Here is a 17,345-nt window from a genome sequence, read left to right as displayed (position 1 = left end):
TCATTCTTTTTATGGCTGTGTAATATTCCATTGTATATCTATACCACATCTTCTTTATCCATTCAGTGGACATTTAGGTTGCTTCCATGTCTTTGCTATCATTGTAAATAGAGCTGCAGTAAACACTGGGATGCACGTTTCCTTTCAAATTAGAGTTTTCTCCAGATATATGCCCAGGAGTGGGATTGCTGGACCATAGGTCAACTCTAATTTTAGTTGTTTAAGGAACCTCTGTATTCTGTTCGCCATAGTGGCTGCACCAATTTACATTCCCACCAACAGTGTAGGAGGGTTCCCTTTTCTCCACACCCTCTCCAGCATTTATTATTTGTAGACTTTCTGATGATGGCTATTCTGACCGGTGTGAGGTGATACCTCATTATAGTTTTGATTTGCAGTTCTCTAATAATTAGCGATATTGAGCATCTTTTCATGTGCGTTTTGGCCATCTGTATGTCTTCTTTGAAGAAATGTCTATTTAGATCTTCTGCCCATTTTTCGATTGGGTTGTTTTTTTGATATTGAGCCGTATGAGCTGTCTGTATGTTTTGGAGATTAATCCCTTCTCGGTCACATCGTTTGCAAATATCTTCTCCCATTCTGTAGGTTGTCTTTTCGTTTTGTTTATGGTTTCCTTTGCTGTGCAAAAGCTTTTAAGTTTAATTAGGTCCCATTTAAACAACAGAAGTTTTTGTCCTCACATTACTGGAGGCTAGATGTCCAAGATCAATGTTGTTTCTTCTGAGGCTTCTCTCCTTGCCCTGCAGACGGCTGCCTTCTCGCTGTGTCCTCACATGGTCTTTCCTGAGCACATGCACCCATGGTGTCTCCTTATGTGTCCAAATTTCCTCTTCTTACAGGGACACCAGTTGTATTGGATTAAGGCCCATCCTAACGGCCTCATTTTAACTAAATCACCTCTTTAAAGGTCCTATTTTCAAATACACAGTCATACTCTGAGGTACTGGGGGTTAGGACTTTAACATATACATTTTGTGAGGACACAGTTCAGCCCATAACAGGTGGGAGTAAAAACTTCACCTGTTGATTGGAGGAGATGCAAGTCACGCTGAAAATGAGCATGGACAGTGGGGGAAATGATTGCAACCATTTTTGTAGAAAATGAAAAAGAACCCCATACTGTCTCTGGTCCTCCAGACCTGGCCAGGCTTAGGCAGAGGCAATAGCCATGGGTGCCCTTTCTCACCAGCCTCTTCCTGGAGTTTATTGGTGACCCCAAGACCCCGGCCTGGAAGGGCTATCTTCTCGCCGTGCTGATGTTCCTCTCCGCCTGCCTGCAAACACTGTTCGAGCAGCAGCACATGTATAGACTCAAGGTGCTACAGATGAGGCTGCGAATGGCCATCACGGGCCTGGTGTACAGAAAGGTGAGCCCCAGGGGAGAGGCGTGGCCTTTCCTCTCTCTCCATCCTGTCCCAATTTACAGACAAGTGTTCCAGCCAAGAACAGGAATGTTCCTGAACCGTTACTGTCATCAGTGCCTAAAACCACACTCATTCATCACGTTACTCATAGTTGCTCACACTACACCCTCACCTTCTTGGCTATTTCTATAAGGCCTTGTATGATCTGACCCTGTGACCTCTTCTATCTGATTACATCACACACTTCCTTCACACTTCTTTCACTTTCCTCCAGCCCCACAGGTCTTCTTTCAGTTCCTCAAGCACGCCAAACAATCTCCCACCTCAGGGCCTTTGCACTTGCTGTTCCCACTGCCTGGGCACCCTTTCCACAACTCTTCATGTAGTGAACACTCACCCCCCTGAGGATAAAGGGCTAACCTACGGGCTGTGTGGAAACTGGATAAAGGTGGACTGTCAGCTATTTTACCAGGTAACACTGCTTACAGTGAAAATGACCCCTGACCCACTGGTAAATTGCATCTGGGCTGGAAGTTCTGCCAATGAACTATGATACCCGGAGGTAAGCCATAGCATTGGGCTTCTCTCTGTGCAGTGATTCTTGTCCCCTTGGGGGACCTTGGGACCGAAACCCATGAGGCTGCTGCTCTAAGAGACGTTGGCCCCTCTGGGGTCTGGAGCATCTGAGCAAGAGCAACCCAGTCCTGTGTAAGCCCCTTTCTCTCACACCTGACCTGTCACTTGGGAAAAAAGGCACTTGGGAAAGAAGGGGGCAAAGGGATCAGCTCCTGGATGGCCATGTGAGTGGCTCCTGAGTTTCAGGCCACATCCCCCTGAGCATACTGGAGCTGGTATGGCCTGTCCAGTCTTGGGAGTCCACACATGGAGCTGAGGCTGCAGGAAGATGACTTGAAGCCTTTGCTCTTCCCGTCCCCACCCTTGGGGCAGCCGCCTTCATCACCTGATGAGGCCATACCCCTCCACTCTGCCCTCTGGGCTGCTTCTGTTTTAACTGTGTCTTCCTACTTTCTGTATCTGGTGCTTTGACATCTGGGGTCTTGCTGACCCTGGAGGGACTGCCCCTCTGTCCCTCCCAGGGTCAGCCAGTTCCCAGAGATGCTAAGTGACTCATCTGAAAGCATCTCTTTCACATGCAAGCCAACCAATCCAGAGCTCACACCCCAACTGCCTCCTTTTTGGGCCCTAACACTCTAGGCCACTATCCCCTGCTCTAATCGCCCCAGGGCAGGGTACCAGACAATGAGGCCCAGCTCCTATGCCCAGAGCCTGGTGGAATTATTCAAACTAGCCAATCCTAAGCCTGCTTACCCTGCCTGAGCTTCCCATGAAAACCACAACAAGCTCTTGCCTGTGGTCCCCCCAACCCTGCAGCATCCTGGTGCTTCCCCAAGTGGCCCCCTCATAGCGTGGGGTGCCCCCTCCTCTTGAGATCTGTGAGTATAATAAACCCTCTTGTCAAGGGCAGTCTTCTCTGATCTGTGGGCTTGCCATGCCTGAATAATGATAAAACCTATATTTTAAAACACTTCTTCATGGCACTCATCATAATTACTATTAAAGGATGAACTATGTAAATCTTTATTTAATTTTGTTCCCCAGCTCAAACTCCACTCCGAAGAGAGCAAGTGCCCTGCCTCTGTTGATCACAGTACTCACCTCAGAGTGAGGCCCTACAGAGCAGGTGCTCAGTAAAGATTTGAAGATTTTTTTTTCAGAATTTCTACACTCAATCATTTCCAGCTCACCACTTCACCCCCTCACTTCTTCCCTGACACACTCAGCAGAGAGAGGATTGCAAGCAGCACGTAGCATTCAACAGTCTGGAAGGGGTCCACTGTGACCCCAGAGTTAGGGCAAATTTGGGGCTGCCAGAAAACCAGCTTGGTGTCTGAGAGGCACACTGAATGCCTGCAGGGGTCAGTCTAACACCCTGTCTAGCCCATGTCGTGCCTCTGTCATCCTGGCTTCCAATCCTGGCCCAGCCACTTAGGAGCCCTCTGGCTTTGGGCAAATTGGTCAATTTCTTTGTGCCTCAGTTTCCTTAGCTGTGAAATGGGGTTAATAATTCTGCATCTCACTGATTCTAGTCTCACTTTTTTTTCTCTTTTCAACTTCTGAAATCAAGATGTTTTAATTTAGTTGGCATTGATTTTTTTCCCATAGTGATACAAAAATAGAGAGTACTTTATCCACAGTGTTTTGGATTGAATGAAATATGGCAGTACCTGCTCCATACTGTTGTCTGATGTGCCCCATCATGGAAAATGGTGAAACTGTTAGTTTATTTAGCACAGTGCCTAGGATATAGTGCTCAGCAGATGACCACCATTATCAGCACGAATCCAAGGTTTTTATGTAGTATGTTATTAATTGTTATTAGTCCAGTGCTTTAGGGGTTTCAGGGTATTTTCATTTTTGTCTTCTCCCCGGAGTCTCACAATGGGAAGTTAGCTGAGGAGATTTTATTAGCCCACTTTACAGATGAGTGAACTGAGGCTCAGATGGTAAAGAAATCTGCCTCAGCCAGCAGGGGCAGCACAGCTTAGACCCCAGCCTGCTGGGTGGCTGTTCTCTTGCTCAGTCCAAGCGTGGGCCGCCCTCCCTCCTGGGCCCTTCCTCCCTCCATGGGTCTCCCTGCCTCCATGGGCCTCCCTAACTGCCCCTCCCCCACTCCTTCCCTCCTTCCTGACTCAGGTCTCCACCTTCTGCCCCTCCCAGGTCCTGGCTCTGTCTAGCAGCTCCAGAAAGGCCAGCGCAGTGGGGGATGTGGTCAACCTGGTGTCTGTGGACGTGCAGCGGCTGACGGAGAGCATCACCTACCTCAACGGGCTGTGGCTGCCGCTCATCTGGATCATCATCTGCTTTCTCTACCTCTGGCAGGTGTGCTGGGGCAGAGGGAGCTGGGATTTGAGTTGAATCCTCCCCCACCCTTCCTCGCCTCCTTCTTAATCCTATCTCCACCTGCACCCTGCGGGCTGAAGTAATGGGCAAAGTCTTAGACGAGGATGACCTTCACTTCACCTTGGGCAGGATGCTCACCTCTTGGGGCCTCAGTTTCCTTGTCTATATGATGATGATGGTGATGACATTGGCACTTTTTGGATGTGATATCGGGGTACCAAGTGGGCAGATTAGGCATGTTTTGAAGTTACCAGTAATGGTAGGGCACCATCACCACCACCACTACCAACAACAAAAAAAATGGAAAGAAAATTTAGGGGAAAGAATTTACTACTTGGTTTTCAAAGAGCATAAAGTAGCCAACCAGGCAAAAAAAAAAAAAAAAATCAAAACTTTTTCTAACTTTCTTACGTCTGTTTTGTGGTGCGGGATTTTCTTTTTGCTTTTTAATTAAAATCACAGACTTTGTAGTGGGGCTGCCTGGGTTCGAATCCTGCCTTCACCACTTGCTAGTTGTAAAACCTCCCGGTAAGTAACCTAGCCTCTCGGTGCCTCATTTCCTCATCGGCAAAGTGAGGATTATAATTAACCGAAGTGCCCCAGCCCTTGAGTTGCTGAGGAATTAAATGAGCTAATACCTGTGAAGCACTTAGATAGCATCTGGGACACAGCTATACCCTATAGGTGTTTAATTGTCTTTTTGGTTATGCATGGGGGTGGGGCAGTTCATTTGAAGATCTTCTTCAGCTCTGCTCCATGTGGGCTGGTTCCAGGCTCACAGACTTTTCTGTAAAGGAGAAGATTGTAGATATTTTAGACGTTAGGGGCCATAGGGTCTCTCTCAAAACTATTTAACTCTGCCCTTCTAGTGCGCAAGCAGCCACAGACAATACTAATCAAACAGGCCTGGTGGTGTTCCAATAAAATTACTTATGGACACTGAAGTTTGAATTTCATGTAATTAACACATATCATGAAATCATCATCGTTTGATTTACTTCAATCACTTTAAAATGTAAGAACGATTACCAATCTTTGTACGGCTTGAGGTCGGCATATAAACAGGAGAGATCTGGCCCATGTGCTGTGTTTCACAGGCCCCTGGGTGGGTGTATCAACAGCATATTGACTGTGAGTGAGTGTGGAATGCTCCAGAATATCAGCTGTGTGTTATCATCATTATTGTACCTCTGCTACTGCTCCAGTGCCCCCACCATAAGGGCTTGGGGCCTGGACACTTTTTGACTTGCTACCTTGCAGTCTAGGACCTAGCATACAGAGGGTGCTCAGCAAGTGCATAAATGTTAGCTGTTATTATTAGAGAGAAAGGGAGGAAGGACACTGGGGAAAATGCAGGGCAGTTAAGCAGGCCGACGGGTGACTCAAGTGAAACTGCAGACAACACACCCATCACTTTCCCTGACCCTTGGTAGGTGGTCCTAACATCAGAAAGTAACCATGAGGCCCTGGTAAAGGGGGAGGGGTAGGAATTGGGGTTGCTACAGTTAGCATTTGTAGCATTTTTGCCAGAGAGTTTATTTAACCTTCTGTTCACATTCCTTTGAATATTCTCCCAGCCCTGGCTGTAGGCAGGTGTTTGCCTTCTGGGCATCTCTCCATTTGGCCATTGGGAGGCGCAATTGCTGCGTAAATGAAACACTGGCTCGCTAGGGCGTCAAGATTAGAAAGTAAACATTCTTAGGGTCTGAGAGGGGAAAATGAGGCCCACAGACTGAAGAGGGGGGTGGGGCTTGTCTAGAGAATGGACCCAAATGACCTCAGGAGGAATCTCACATCATAGCCACTTAAAAATCATTTACCCTACTTGCCACCTCCACATTTTCCAGATAGAGAAACAAACGAGGGAGGGAAGATAACTGTCCCAAGTCACAAAGCTGGGGGGTAGGGCTGCCAGACAAAATACAGGACGTCCAGTTAGAAATGAATTTCAGATAAACAGAAGAATTTCTTATCATAAATATATCCCAAACATGACATGGGATATACTTATACTAAAAACTTATTTGCTGTTTATCTGAAATTCAAATTTCACTGGGCAGGCCGTTAAATATATTTATTTGCTAAATCTGGCAACCCTTGTCGGGATAATCATTGATTGTATGACACCAGCATTCACTACTGGCAGTGGGAACAGCTCCATTTCCATTTAATGTGAGAAACTGCAGCTTAGGGGGGGTCAGTAACTTGCCCAAGGCCACACCAGTATGTGTAAAGTCAGGATTTGAACCCAGATCCCGATTCCAGAGTCTGTCTTCACCGTTCTAGCCAGGCGCCACCCTTGCCCTGCCCATCTAGGTGCGTGACTCGTCTTGACTATGACCCCGTCCCCACTCCATTGTGTGAGGTGCACCATTTCCCCCTCTCTCCCCTCCCTAATGAAGATGGACTCCATCTTCCACAGGTATTTCCTTCTAAGGAGCCCATGAGTCCTGGTCTCTAAGACCCGGTGGCTGCACTCATTGGGTGTCACTCTGACACCTCCCTGCCTTAGGGCCCAAGTCTGAGCCTCCCTCCAACCCTGTACTGACAGGTGGGCTTCTGGAATTGTCTCGTGACATCCTGCCCTTTGTCTCCAGCTTCTAGGACCCTCTGCCCTCACCGCCATCGCTGTCTTCCTGAGCCTTCTCCCTCTGAATTTCTTCATCACCAAGAAGAGGAACCACCATCAGGTTTGGCATTTGGAAGAAGGGACACTCCAGGCAGGAAGGGGGCAGGAAGCCTGCAGGTCCTGGGTCCTGCACTGGTGCACGGCAGTGGGGAGGAGAGAGGTGTGGGGTGGGCGTGGTGGCGGCTTGTGGCGGTTGCAGAGAAGGAAAATCCCGGACTTGTCCCTGTCCCCTCTTCTCTTCTTCCCTCTGGTCCCAGGAAGAGCAAATGAGGCAGAAGGACTCTCGGGCGCGGCTCACCAGCTGCATCCTCAGGAACGTGAGGACGGTCAAGTACCACGGCTGGGAGGGAGCCTTTCTGGACAGAGTCCTGAGCATCCGGGCCCAGGAGCTGGGCGCCTTGAGGACCTCCAGCCTCCTCTTCTCTGTGTCTCTGGTGTCCTTCCAAGTGTCCACGTTTCTGGTGATGTCACTCTGGTCTCCCTGCAGAGCATGGACTGGGGGAGGGAGTGCTGGGGGTGGGGATAAGGGCTCCCCATATAGGATCACAGGGCCACCATCACACCGACTGACCTGCTAGTCATCATATCATCATCATCATATCGACGACACCTGGAACCAAACCCTGGAACAGAACCACCCCCTAGTGACATCCGGAACTACAAATGCCACCAGGACCTAGAGCCCTCCGTGGCTGTTGATACCTGCAACTTCAGAGTCATCTTCCCAGAGAGTCTAGAGTTACAAGTTCCACCCATGTCTGGAACCACACAAATGCCACCAAGATGGAAAACTGTGGTGTCCCCCAAAGCCTGGAACCAAGAGTTTCTGATTCTTAGAACAGGGGTCACATGCACGCAACTCCTTTCATCAGTAGAAGAATTTGGGGGGAGATCTGGGTGGAGGGGAACCCATTCCCACATGGCAGGTGTGGCCACAAGGACCCCTTGAGATACCACAGCTGGCCTGCCTTTCCTGGCCACGTTTAGCAGCTCAATGTCACCTCCTGTGTCTCCCACCCAGGTGGCACTGGTTGTGTTTGCTGTCCATACTCTGGTGGCCGAGGAGAACGCCATGGACGCTGAGAAGGCCTTCGTGACACTCACGGTTCTCAACATTCTCAACAAGGCCCAGGCTTTCCTGCCCTTCTCCATCCACTCCGTTGTCCAGGTGAGGTGGCAGGGAGGGGAGGCCGTCTTGGAGGAGCCGTGTAGGGGTGTAGCAGGCTGTGCCGGGGCAAGGAAACGAAGCAGGGAAAGAGACGGGAGGGCACAGGGAACAGCGGGAAGATGCCAGCAAACATCCTCAAAATAGGCAGCCTCACCTTTCCAGCAATTCCACATGCAAGAATTCAGTCCGGTTCCCTTTTTATACAAAGCAATTTCACTTCATTTCTCTTCCTCTACTGTCTGCACTCACACCGTGTGATGAAAATGAGAAAAGTGGTCCAGCTGAGCCGTCCCTATTTAACTATCCTTTCATCACGGAAGATGGGGTTGGGGCTGGGAGTGGAGAGGGTGCCTCCAGGTGGACAAAGTTTGCAATCATTCCTGATGACGGCCAACTGGAAAAGCCACCATCCTCTTCCCGGGTCTGGTCTGCAGAATGGAAGCAAGGAGGTGGGAGGTCACCACTACCTCATTGTGCCAACCTCACGTGCATCGTTTTCCGTGACCTAGAAAGCTTTGTGTTGATGCCTTGCAAATGTGTAGGACTCGGTAGTCCGGAAGCTTTCCCACCATCTTGAGGCACCCAACGCCCGAGTTCTTTTTTTGCCCTTATGGCACAGTTGACCTAGGGCTTTGGTTTTTCCAGGCCCGGGTGTCCTTTGACCGTCTGGCTGCCTTCCTCTGCCTGGAAGAAATTGACCCTGAGGCCGTGGACTCAAGGTCCTGCAGATGTGGTGAGAGCTGAGTTCAGCAGGAAGGGGGTGGGAGGGATGAGGGAACCAGCAGGGCTCCCCCTTCCCACAGATGGAATGCCAGGCCCAGCTGAGGGGCTGCTGGCGTGTGCTGGCATGTGCAGACCAGGCCATCGGCCGTGTGACTAGGAAACAGATGCCATGTAAGGGCTCTCCCCTTGTACCTAAGAAAGCATCAAGCTGCTTACCTAGAAATCACCCACATGGTGATTAGAAGTATATCCTGTGACATTGTGCCGGAATCCAAACTCTGGCTCCAGCCCTGACCCCAACATGGGAGACCTTGGCCAGTTATTAATCTCTCTGAGCCTCAGTGTTCCCATCTGCAAAATGGACATGATGATCATCACAGCACCTCTGCATAGGATTGTTGTGAGGGTTAAATGAGTCCTTTGAAGCATCGCAGTTAGAGCAGGGCCCTGCACAAAGTCAGCATGCAGTGCATTTTAGTTAGAATTATTATTAGGAGAAAACCCCACAGAAGTCAGCAAAGAGGCCTCTAAGTAACCCAAAATTGCTGTTTCTGAGGCTCCTCACGGCTCTGGGCACGTTTTCAGCCGGGCAAAGCTTTGTTCAGCCAAAGCAGTGCGATGTGGGCATTCAGAGGTGGGCTGTGCCTTCAAATCCCAGGTCTGCCTCGCCCAGCTGTGTGGCACTGGGCAGTAACTCCCCCCTGCTGGCTCCGTTCCCCACTGTGTCACCCCACCTCCACCAGGATCACCCTGAGGGCCACCAAAAGATAGCAGGTGCCCGGTCTCAGGAGCTGCCCAATAAATAGCTTAGGGTCTGCGATGTCGTGCCTTTATCCCCACAGGAGGGCCCCACGGACCCTGGACCAGAGACCCCTAAGGGTTATTTGAGTCATGACTTTGACACATCTGGCCACCTGCCTGCGGCCAGAGCCTCATACCGCACCCCCCCCAGTCTCAGTCCCTGCTGTTCCCCCAAAGGTGTGTGACAGTGAGATGAACACAGACACCGACAGCTAATGCTGACCAAGTGTTTACCACAAGCCAGCACATTCAAAGTGCTTTACTTAGTGGAGACCCCCTCGCTCCTCACCCAGCACTATGGGGTGGATACCTCTACGACCCACCCATTTTACAGATGGGGAAATGGAGAAGCATCCCCACACCCCAGACCATTAAGAAAAGACAAGACCCCAGAGTAGGGTAGCCAGATTCACAAAGAAAAACAGGACTCCCGGTTAAATTTGAATTTCGCATACTCAGAGCATAGGTTTTTTAGTCTTAGTAGCTCCCACGCAATATGTGGCGGCATAATTATCCTAAAAAAGTACTCACTGTTTATTCAAAATTCAGATGTAACTGGACGTCCTGCATTTTGTCTGCAACCCTCCCCTAGAGACCATCCAGTCCAGGGGGTGTCAACGGGTGTCAACCGCTCGTTAGATGTAAGATTCTCAGGCCCCACCCCCATGGAGATTCTCATTTATTGGTTTGGGCTGAGCCATGGAGAGCTTTGTGTTTTAAAAAATCTTTCTAGGTGATTCTAAATGTGTATTCTGTGTCCAAAACCACTAAATCTGGTTCCTCCCTCATTATATAGATAAAACATCTGAGACCCAGGGACATAGGGAGACCATATGTCCCTGGTTACATCTGTGGTCCCAGTGGAATTAATAACACTCCCTTCACTCTCCAGAGTCCCGGATCAGGTGATAAATTGTATCAGAAGCCCACTAACCTTTTCTATGAAGGACCCAATTGTACATATTTTAGGCTTTCCAAGGCCCTTTGTTCTCTGTTGTAACTGCTCACCTTTGCCTTTGTAGTGTGAAAGCAGCCATAGCACTACATAAATGAATGATCATGGCTGTGTTCCAATAAAACTTTATAAAAATAGGCAGCAGACAGGATCTGGCCCCTGGGCCATGGTTTGCCGACCCGAGTTGTATAACCATCCGGCAGGGAGAGAATATGACCACCACAGGGTCACACACAAGCCAGTGAGTGGAGGGACAGTTTGTTTAGTGGAAGAGATTACCTGTTGCCTGGGGATCTCTTAGAGGAGGGGCCAGCCGGGAGCATCTCTTATAACTGGTCTTTAATGCCCTGCAGCCACTGGAGAGGATTACATCAGAATACAGGAAGGCACCTTCGCTTGGTCCCAGGAAAGCCCTCCCTGCCTGCACAGGTACAGGTGGTTTCCCTGGTAACAACCTTCCTGTTGCCGTTGACGAAGTGGGGGAGGATGGGAAAGCTGGGAAAGGGAGAGCTCCTGCCCACGGAGGGGGAACAGGGCATCTGAGCCTTGCCCAACAGGGAGGAGATGGCTCTCTGGTCCCCAGGCTAGTCACGATGATGCCAAGGGAGGCCTGGCCAAGAACAGCCCCAAGGCCCGGCCCAGTCAGCTGTGGGCGCTTCTGTGCCTCCTGTGTCAGACTGGTCATTGTCACCTCCAGCCCCCAACTATTTGGCTGGGTCTCTGTAGCAGAAAACCCCCGCCAACCCCAAAACTCCCTGTGAAGGGAAAGAAAACACCCAGGGCCGTATTTGTGTTTCTTGTCATTTGCTCATTTCATTGTATTTATTGAGCACTTGCTATGTGCCAGGCCTTGTTCTAGGAACTGGGAATAGAGTGAAGAAGACAGATAAGAACCCTGTGCTCTTGGGGCTGATGTTCTGATCGGGGGCGGGGGGGGTGCACAAATGAGAAATCAGGGTCGGGAGGCAGAGCACGATGTCAAAGGAGGGGTGTGTGCGGTGAGGGAAGGCTTGGGATTTAAACAGAGGTCAAATGAGGGGAAGGAATGAGCCTTGCACGTGTCTGGGAGAGGAGCTTTCTAAGCAGTGGGAACAGCAAGTGCAAAGGTCCTGAGGCAGGAGTATGCCTGGACCCAGGATTCTCCAGCTCAGCACTGCTGGTGTTCAGGGCTGGATAGTTCTTTGTCATGGGGGCTGTCCCGTGCACTGTAGCATGATTAGCAGAACCCCCAGTATCTACCCACTAGATTCCAGCAGCAGCCACCCCAGGTATAACAACTGAAAGTGTCTCTAGACATTGCTATGTGACACCTGCAGGGCACAATCCCCCCAGGTGTGTTTGGGAAGCAGGAAGTCAGCATGGCTGCAGCAATGGGATGCTGGGTGTCCTTCATGATTGTTAGGACCACAGCTTTTACCCTGAGTGAAACAGGAACCGCCGGGGGCTTCAGCGGGGGAGTGTCATGAGCCGGCTTGGGTTTGAACAGGTCCCTTGGGCACCTGCATGGAGGACACACTGCATGACACAGAAAGGGGCGGGGAGGGAGGGCAGAAGCAGGAAGAGTGGTGAGGAGCTTGTGGCAATGACCTGGGCAAGAGGAGATGCTGGTTAAACCTCCTGCCCAATAAACCCTGTGGGAGTGCGGGTACATGTTTACACACGGGTGTACATGCGTGCATGCAGATGTGTGTATGCACGGGCATGTGTGAGAGCATGTTTGTGTGTGTGCATGGATTGTGTATATGTTGTGTGCATATGTCTGTGTGTACACACATATGGTGTGCATATGTGCACTTGTGTGAGGGTGTGTATCTGTGTGCAGTCTGTGTATGTAGTATATGTGTGCACAGACACATGTGCCCTATGTGTGCCTGCATGCATCATCTGTGTACATGCATGCATGCATGGTGTAGTGAGTGTGCACATACACATGTGCGTGCATGTATGTGGGCACATGTATGATCACATGCAGAACGGCTGCTCGCATAGCCAGACAGGGATCGGGAGAGGGAAGGATGGCCCCCAGACATCCTCTCAGCGGCCCCCCCACCCCAGGTGTGTCATCAGCAGCCGAGGCTGGCTCTGTCTGGGGTTCACTAATTCTGCGCAGACTCGGGCTGAATCCTACCCAGGGACACGTCACCCCTTCTGTGTTGCCAGGATCAACCTTACGGTGCCCCAGGGCTGCCTGCTGGCTGTCGTCGGTCCAGTGGGGGCAGGAAAGTCCTCCCTGCTCTCCGCCCTCCTTGGAGAGCTGTCAAAGGTGGAGGGGTCCGTGAGCATCAAGGTGAGGCTGCACCCCTGCCTGTCTGCTGGAATGTCCCCGTCTCTGCTCCTCCGTTCCCCGTCTCACAGCTAAGCTCCATGCCGCCTTCCACCACCATCAAGAGCCTAGCTCCCACCGTTCCTCCTCCGTCCCCATCAGCCTCCTTGTGTTTTAGGGTCCGGTGGCTTATGTGCCGCAGGAGGCCTGGGTCCAGAACATGTCCGTGGTAGACAACGTGTGCTTCGGGCAAGAGCTGGACCTGCCGTGGCTGGAGAGGGTCCTAGAGGCCTGTGCCCTGTGGCCAGACGTGGGCAGCTTCCCTGCAGGAGTCCACACCCAAACTGGGGAGCAGGTGAGGGTCTCAGGGCCTTCTTGGGCCAGGGAGGCATGGCGGCTGAGGGTCATTTGCCACCCTGACCTGTGGGTTGGTGTGGTGGGAGGGTCACTGGGGTGGGGGCAGGGAGGTAGGGGAGAAAAGGGGCCCAGCTCAGAGCCAAGCACATAGCAGGTACTCAATAAATAGTTATTAATGAGTGAATGGTTGAAAATAGAGACCGAGGAGAGGCTGGGAGACATGGCAGGGCTTGGTGGTGAGGGGCTTTCCAACAACTGGGAATGAGGTGATCCAGGCTCCTGCCTTGCCTCTCTGGGTGACACTGGTCAAACTGCTTCTCCTCTCTGGACCTCACCAAAGGATCTGGGCAGAGATGTCCAATAAACAGGATGTATGCATCCGGAGCTGTGGGTTGGGCAGGGATTGGCAACTTATGACCCACAGGTCGAATCTGGCCCACCATCTGGGTTTGTAAATAGTTTTATTGGGACCCAGCCATGCACATTCATTTACCTGTGGTCCATGGCTGCTCTTGCACGATAAGGGCAGAGATGAGCAGTTGTGACAGAGACCAGGGCAGTGGGGGTGGGGTGGGGTACCCACAAAGCTTTAAGTAGTTACTTTCTGGTCCTTTACAGAAACACTTCCTGACCCCCAGATTAGGGAATTGAGAGTGGAATAGTGGAAGTTGTGTCACATCCTAAACCAAACGTGATTTCCCGTTACCTCCTCCCCCGAAGCTCGCCCCATCCTGGGTGGTGGAAGTTCCATCCTTTCAGAGCTCAGATCCAAAACATTGGTGTCCTCCTCGATTCCTCTCTTTTTCTTACATCCACATCTAATTCATCAGCAAATCCTGTTGGATCCACCTTTGAGGCAGATCCAGAATGTTCCAGTCCCCACATCAGCTCTCCCACATTGCTGCAGGAGCCCCTGGCTGCCCTCCTTGTTTCTGTCCTCACCCCTAACAGGCTAATCCCAGTGCAGCAGCCAAAGGGATTCTTTTCAGATCTGTCAGTTCATGTCCTTTGTCTGCTCAGAACCCTCCAGGTCTCCCCATCCCCTCAGAGTCATAGCCACAGTGCTGACCATCACTGACAAGGCGCACCCCCACGATCTGACCCCAGTTATCTCCAACTTCATCTCCCATCATGCTCCCTCTTTCCTGCTTCTCTCCAGCCACATGGATCTCCACGATGTTCCTGGAACACCCAAAGTATGCTCCTACCTCAGGGCCTTTGCACCTGCTGTTCTCTCTGCTTGTAAAGCTGTTTCTCAGGAGTTCACATGGTTCATCCCGTCAAGTCTCTTAGTGGAGAGTAGCTTTCCCTGACCACCTTACCCAGCACAGCAACCCTGCTCATGCCAGTACACCCTACACCCTTCCCCTGCTCTATTATTCTTCATGGTGTATAACACCATCTGATAGGTGATAACATTTTATGTGTTTGTTTATTGATTATCTCTATCCCACCCCACCCTCATTAGAGTGAAGGATCCATGAAAGCAGGGATGAGGTTTTGTTCATTGCTGTGTCCCCAGAGCCTAGAACACTGCTGGGTACATAATAGCCATGCAGTAAATATGAGTGGAATGAATGAACAAGTGAAAGAACAAAAGGAAGGAAGAGAGGAAGGGAGGAAGGGAATGGAAGAAAAAAGAAAAGAAAAGAAAAGAAGGAAGGAAGGAAATAAGAACATAAGGACTGAAAAGCTACCACTGGATTAGGCAACAGGGGAGTGACCAGTGTCCTTGAGGAAGGCTGCATCAGTGGAGAAATGGGAACAGAAGCCAGACTCAAGTGGAGGGAGCAGTGGGTGCAGGAAGCTTGTCTGGAAAGGGGAGAAGCCAGGCAGGGTGGAAGCTGGGGGGGGATGTTGGCTTGAGAGCAAGTGTTTCAAGCTGGAGGTGGCCCTAGAGGACAGGCACCATGAGCCACAGCTCACTTTGATGAGCAGACCTGGCCCCTGTCACACCAGCTTCACCCAGCAGGCGTAGACGCAGGTCCCTGTCTCTCTCTTATGGCCACAGGGCATGAATCTCTCTGGGGGCCAGAAGCAGCGGCTGAGCCTGGCCCGGGCTGTGTACAGGAAGGCTGCTGTGTACCTGCTGGATGACCCCCTGGCAGCCCTGGACGCCCATGTCGGCCAGCATGTCTTCAAACAGGTCATTGGGCCTGATGGGCTGCTCCAGGGAACGGTAAGTTTGGGAAAATGTCTCAGAGGGCATAGAGCAAAGGCAGAGAAAGTCCTAACCCAAGTCTGCTTACCACCATTCTCCATGAATCCAGTGTTCCTCTTTGTAATGGTCAGCTTTTGCTGTGACAGTGCTGCATAACAAACAACCCCCAAATGTCAGTGGCTCACAGCAGCAGTCATTTCTTTTGTTGGCTGTGCTGGGTCTTCACTGCTGCACGGGCTTTCTCTAGTTGCAGTGAGCGGGGGCTACTCTTTGTTGCGGTGCACAGACTTTTCATTGTGGTGGCTTCTCTTGTTGTGGAGCACAGGCTCTAGGTGCACAGGCTTCAGTAGTTATGGCACATGAGTCCTAGAGCACAGGCTCAGTAGTTGTGGCACATGGGCTTTGTTGCTCCGTGGCATGTGGGATCTTCCCAGACCAGGGATCAAACCTGTGTCTCCTGCATTGGCAGGCATATTCTTAACCACTGTGCCACCAGGGAAGTCCGAGCAGTCATTTCTTGCTTCTGGGTCTGTGGTTAAACTACCACAGCTCTGCCTCAGGTCACTGGCCACGTTCAGTTGAACTCCGTGTCTTCTGGTTTCGAGACAGGTTGAAGGAGTCCCTGTATTTCACTGTTGGGACATGCTATTTTTGAGAAAAAGGGCAGGAGCACAAGAAGGAGAGCTTTCCCCACTCTGAGCCCCAGGACACTCCTGGCCCATTCCCCCAGCTCTGGAACAGTGGTCAAGCGCAGACTGAGTGTAAATTCCATCCTTTCCTGCCCAGACACGGATTCTCGTCACCCACGCGCTCCACGTCCTGCCCCAGGCTGATTGGATCGTGGTGCTGGAAGATGGGGCCATTGCAGAGATGGGTTCCTTCCAGGAGCTTCTGCACAGGAAGGGGACCCTGGCGGGCCTTCTGGATGGAGCCAGACAGCCAGGAGATGGAGGAGAAGGAGGTACTGGCTGGGCTACTCTGTGCCTGGCTTCTGTCACCCTTGGGGAGAAGGTTCCACAGATCCCACTGGCTAGTGGAGCACTCTGGCCACACCCTCCCTGCAGGCCCAGGCCTGGAGGCAGACACTCTCCCACAAGGCCACCCAGCCCCCAGTAAGAGCCCGTGGCACCTTCTGTGAGCCAGGGGCTGTGCTAAGTGCTTCTATTTTATAGAAACATGCATTGTCTCATGTGGTCTCCACAACACCCCTGGGGGACCCCTGCAATTATGGCTGCCACTTTTCAGATGAGCAACTCAGGCCGAAGAGAGTTAAATAATTTGCCCAAGGTCACATTAGAATTTGGGTGTGTTCAACTCCAGGGTCTGTGCTTGAAACTGCTACAGAGACTGAGCAAAGAGGTCATTTGGTGCCTTGAGGCCAGAGGCCCCCAACATGCCAGCTAGGGCTTCTACTAATCCAGAGAACACAGTGCCCACTGGAAAAATGACAGTGTTCTGGAAGTGAAGTCAGTGATCCAAGCGCAGACACACCGAGTGATAAGGAACAGCCAGGGGCCCCTCCATTCACTCATTTAATCACCACTTAGCCCCTATGAGGTTAGTACTGTACTTAGCTCCATTTTACAGATGAGGACTGAGGCCCAGAAGTTAAGGAGCTCGTCCAAGTTTACCCGGCTCATAAGTGGCAGTGTTGGGCTTTGAACCTCCAACTGCAGGCTGTGTGCTGCCCCTGCATGACAGAGGGGGTTTCACAGCCATGTCCCCCGTCCCAGGCTCTGCCTCCTCTGTTGAGCCCTGGCTCACCCCGGTAAAAACCCTAAGTGTTGGTTCACGGTGTCAACCTCCTGGAGCTTGAAGATGGAACCCTCCCGGCTTGGGGATGGTGGGCAGGAGGGTCCTTCCCTGGGGGAGATGACACCTGAGGTTGGGTGAGAGCTACCTGGAAAAGAACATCGCAGACACAATGGATTGCTTATGCAAGGGTATTGGGGAGACCCGAGCTTTTGGACTATGTGCAGTG

General features: G+C 51.2%; 1 protein-coding gene across 1 annotated transcript in view; it reads left to right on the top strand.

Annotated features, from left to right (window-relative positions):
* Positions 1 to 17,345, top strand: part of ABCC6 (ATP binding cassette subfamily C member 6) — a 56,733-nt gene that overhangs the window by 15,250 nt on the left and 24,138 nt on the right. The window contains exons 9-19 of the mRNA XM_060125158.1: positions 1,211 to 1,388; positions 4,125 to 4,286; positions 6,905 to 6,997; positions 7,194 to 7,397; positions 7,958 to 8,104; positions 8,750 to 8,837; positions 10,937 to 11,012; positions 12,744 to 12,870; positions 13,025 to 13,201; positions 15,215 to 15,382; positions 16,151 to 16,325. Coding sequence (XP_059981141.1) covers positions 1,211 to 1,388; positions 4,125 to 4,286; positions 6,905 to 6,997; positions 7,194 to 7,397; positions 7,958 to 8,104; positions 8,750 to 8,837; positions 10,937 to 11,012; positions 12,744 to 12,870; positions 13,025 to 13,201; positions 15,215 to 15,382; positions 16,151 to 16,325 — 1,595 coding nt within the window. The remainder of the gene's footprint in view (positions 1 to 1,210; positions 1,389 to 4,124; positions 4,287 to 6,904; positions 6,998 to 7,193; positions 7,398 to 7,957; positions 8,105 to 8,749; positions 8,838 to 10,936; positions 11,013 to 12,743; positions 12,871 to 13,024; positions 13,202 to 15,214; positions 15,383 to 16,150; positions 16,326 to 17,345) is intronic.

Source organism: Lagenorhynchus albirostris, chromosome 15 (genome assembly GCF_949774975.1).
Source record: "Lagenorhynchus albirostris chromosome 15, mLagAlb1.1, whole genome shotgun sequence".
NCBI lineage: Eukaryota > Metazoa > Chordata > Mammalia > Artiodactyla > Delphinidae > Lagenorhynchus > Lagenorhynchus albirostris.
Note: the sequence above shows the minus strand (reverse complement) of the source record. Positions and strands in the feature narration are given on the sequence as shown.